General features: G+C 69.2%; 1 protein-coding gene across 1 annotated transcript; it reads left to right on the top strand.

Annotated features, from left to right (window-relative positions):
- Positions 1–225: 225 nt before the first annotated feature.
- Positions 226–1,497, top strand: C4H11orf96 (chromosome 4 C11orf96 homolog). The gene has a single exon (XM_063095232.1). The coding sequence runs from the start codon at positions 533–535 to the stop codon at positions 902–904; it is 372 nt and encodes a 123-aa protein (XP_062951302.1). The 5' UTR covers positions 226–532; the 3' UTR covers positions 905–1,497.
- The last annotated feature ends 433 nt before the right edge of the window (positions 1,498–1,930 follow it).

Here is a 1,930-nt window from a genome sequence, read left to right on the forward strand (position 1 = left end):
GGCCCCAGGGCAGCTCGGCCGCGCCGCGTGCTGCGGGGCCTCGTACCCTCCCGGAACCCCGCGGGCGGGGCCGCCTTCCGGAGCCGGGCTGGCGGGGGGCGGGCGGCGCCGGGGAAGGGGCCGTCACTTTCCCGGAGCGGCGGGGCGACGTCAGGCGGAAGGGCGCGGGGCGCGCACGCTTTAAATGGCATTCGCTGTCATCCGAGCTCGCAGCCGTGTGGGCAGGAGCGGGATATATAAGCGGCGGGCCGGGCCGCCGCGGGGCAGACGGCGACAGCGGCGGCGGCGAGCGCCTCGGACAGCAGCAGAGCCGCGCCCCCTCGCCCCGCGCCCCCCGACGGGCCCGCTCGCCCTCCCGCCCTCCCGAGGAGCGCCGGCCCGGGCCCGCGAGGGCCGCCGCCACCCCGCAGCAGATTTGGATCCTCCGCCCGGCGAGCCCCAGGCTGCTGCCTCCCGGGGGGTCCCGGCGCAGCGGCCGCCCGCGGAGAGCCCCGGAGCCCGGCCGTCCGACCCCGCAGACGCCGGCGGCGCCATGGCGGCCGCCAAGCCCGGCGAGCTGATGGGCGTCTGCTCCAGCTACCAGGCGGTGATGCCGCACTTCGTGTGCCTGGCCGACGAGTTCCCGCAGCCCGTGCGGCCCGCCAGGCTGTCCAAGGGCAAGGGCCGGCTGCGGCGGCCGCGCCAGTCCCGCTTCAAGACGCAGCCGGTGACCTTCGACGAGATCCAGGAGGTGGAAGAGGAGGGGGTGTCCCCCATGGAGGAGGAGAAGGCCAAGAAATCGTTCCTGCAGAGCCTGGAGTGTCTGCGCCGCAGCACGCAGAGCTTGTCGCTGCAGAGGGAGCAGCTCAGCAGCTGCAAACTGAGAAACAGCCTGGACTCCAGCGACTCCGACTCGGCCCTGTGAGGGGCGCCGCCCGGAGGGGGGACGCGCGCGACTCCAAGGCCCGCCCTGGGACCAGAGGGAGAACCCTGGGAGGGTCCGCGCCCCGCACCCGGGGTACCCCTGAAGGACAGGGGACCGCCGCCCCTAGCGCACTTGGACTCCCACCCCGCTGCGAACTAGTCGGTGCGCCCTTGGCCGCGCTCACGCTGGCCCAGAGCGCGCTCGGGGGCGCCAGGGAGGGGGGCCGCCTTCTTTGCCCTTGTAAATGTTTATTTTTTATCTCTTCCACTACGAACTCCGCCGTGAGTGTGTGCGGGTCGCCGCTCCACGCCCTTGTCCGATGGTTTGCAACTCCGACTTTGCACACTGCTCCACCGTGTCCCCCAGCGCACGCCAGTTCACACTCACGCCAACACACTCTCGCTGACACTTTTGTAATTGTTAGGCGCGGCCGATGGGACTTGGGGCGCAGCGCAGCAGCTGCTGTGGCCAGAGGATCGATATTTATTTTTGCATTGCGATGGCTGAAGGCATTTATTTAATAATCTTTTTACTTGGATATGTCTGTGAGGCTCTCGAACGGAGGCAAATAAAGTCAATATATTTGCACAGTGCATTTCTCCAGGCTCTTGACTTCTTGGACCTTCGGGGCTCAGGCACCCAAGGCAGGGGGAGGTCGGGGAGGAGGTGGCGGGGGTGGGGGGCCAAGTGGAGGTAACTGCACAAGCTTCAGACCCCGGTGCACGGGTCCTCCCCAAGCGGATCCACGCCCGGCCCAGAGCGCTCCTGCCGCCCCAGTCTGCTCCGCATCGCGGGTGTCCGGGCTAGAGTGAAGCCGCTGGAGAGGCGAAAGCGGGGCTGAGAGGATGGACAGCGTCCTCTTCGGGGCAGTGGACCTCTCGGGGAGGCCGGGGCCAGGGTCTTCACCACGCACCCCCAATTGATGGAAGACCCCACTCACTCCGCGCGCATTCCTGGCGGAACCAGCAGTGGGAGACCCGGGCAGGGCTATTTGGGTAATGGGACCCGAGGGAGGGCCGGGAGCCC

The sequence above is a fragment of the Cynocephalus volans genome, chromosome 4, assembly GCF_027409185.1.
Source record: "Cynocephalus volans isolate mCynVol1 chromosome 4, mCynVol1.pri, whole genome shotgun sequence".
In the NCBI taxonomy this organism is placed as follows: Eukaryota; Metazoa; Chordata; class Mammalia; order Dermoptera; family Cynocephalidae; genus Cynocephalus; species Cynocephalus volans.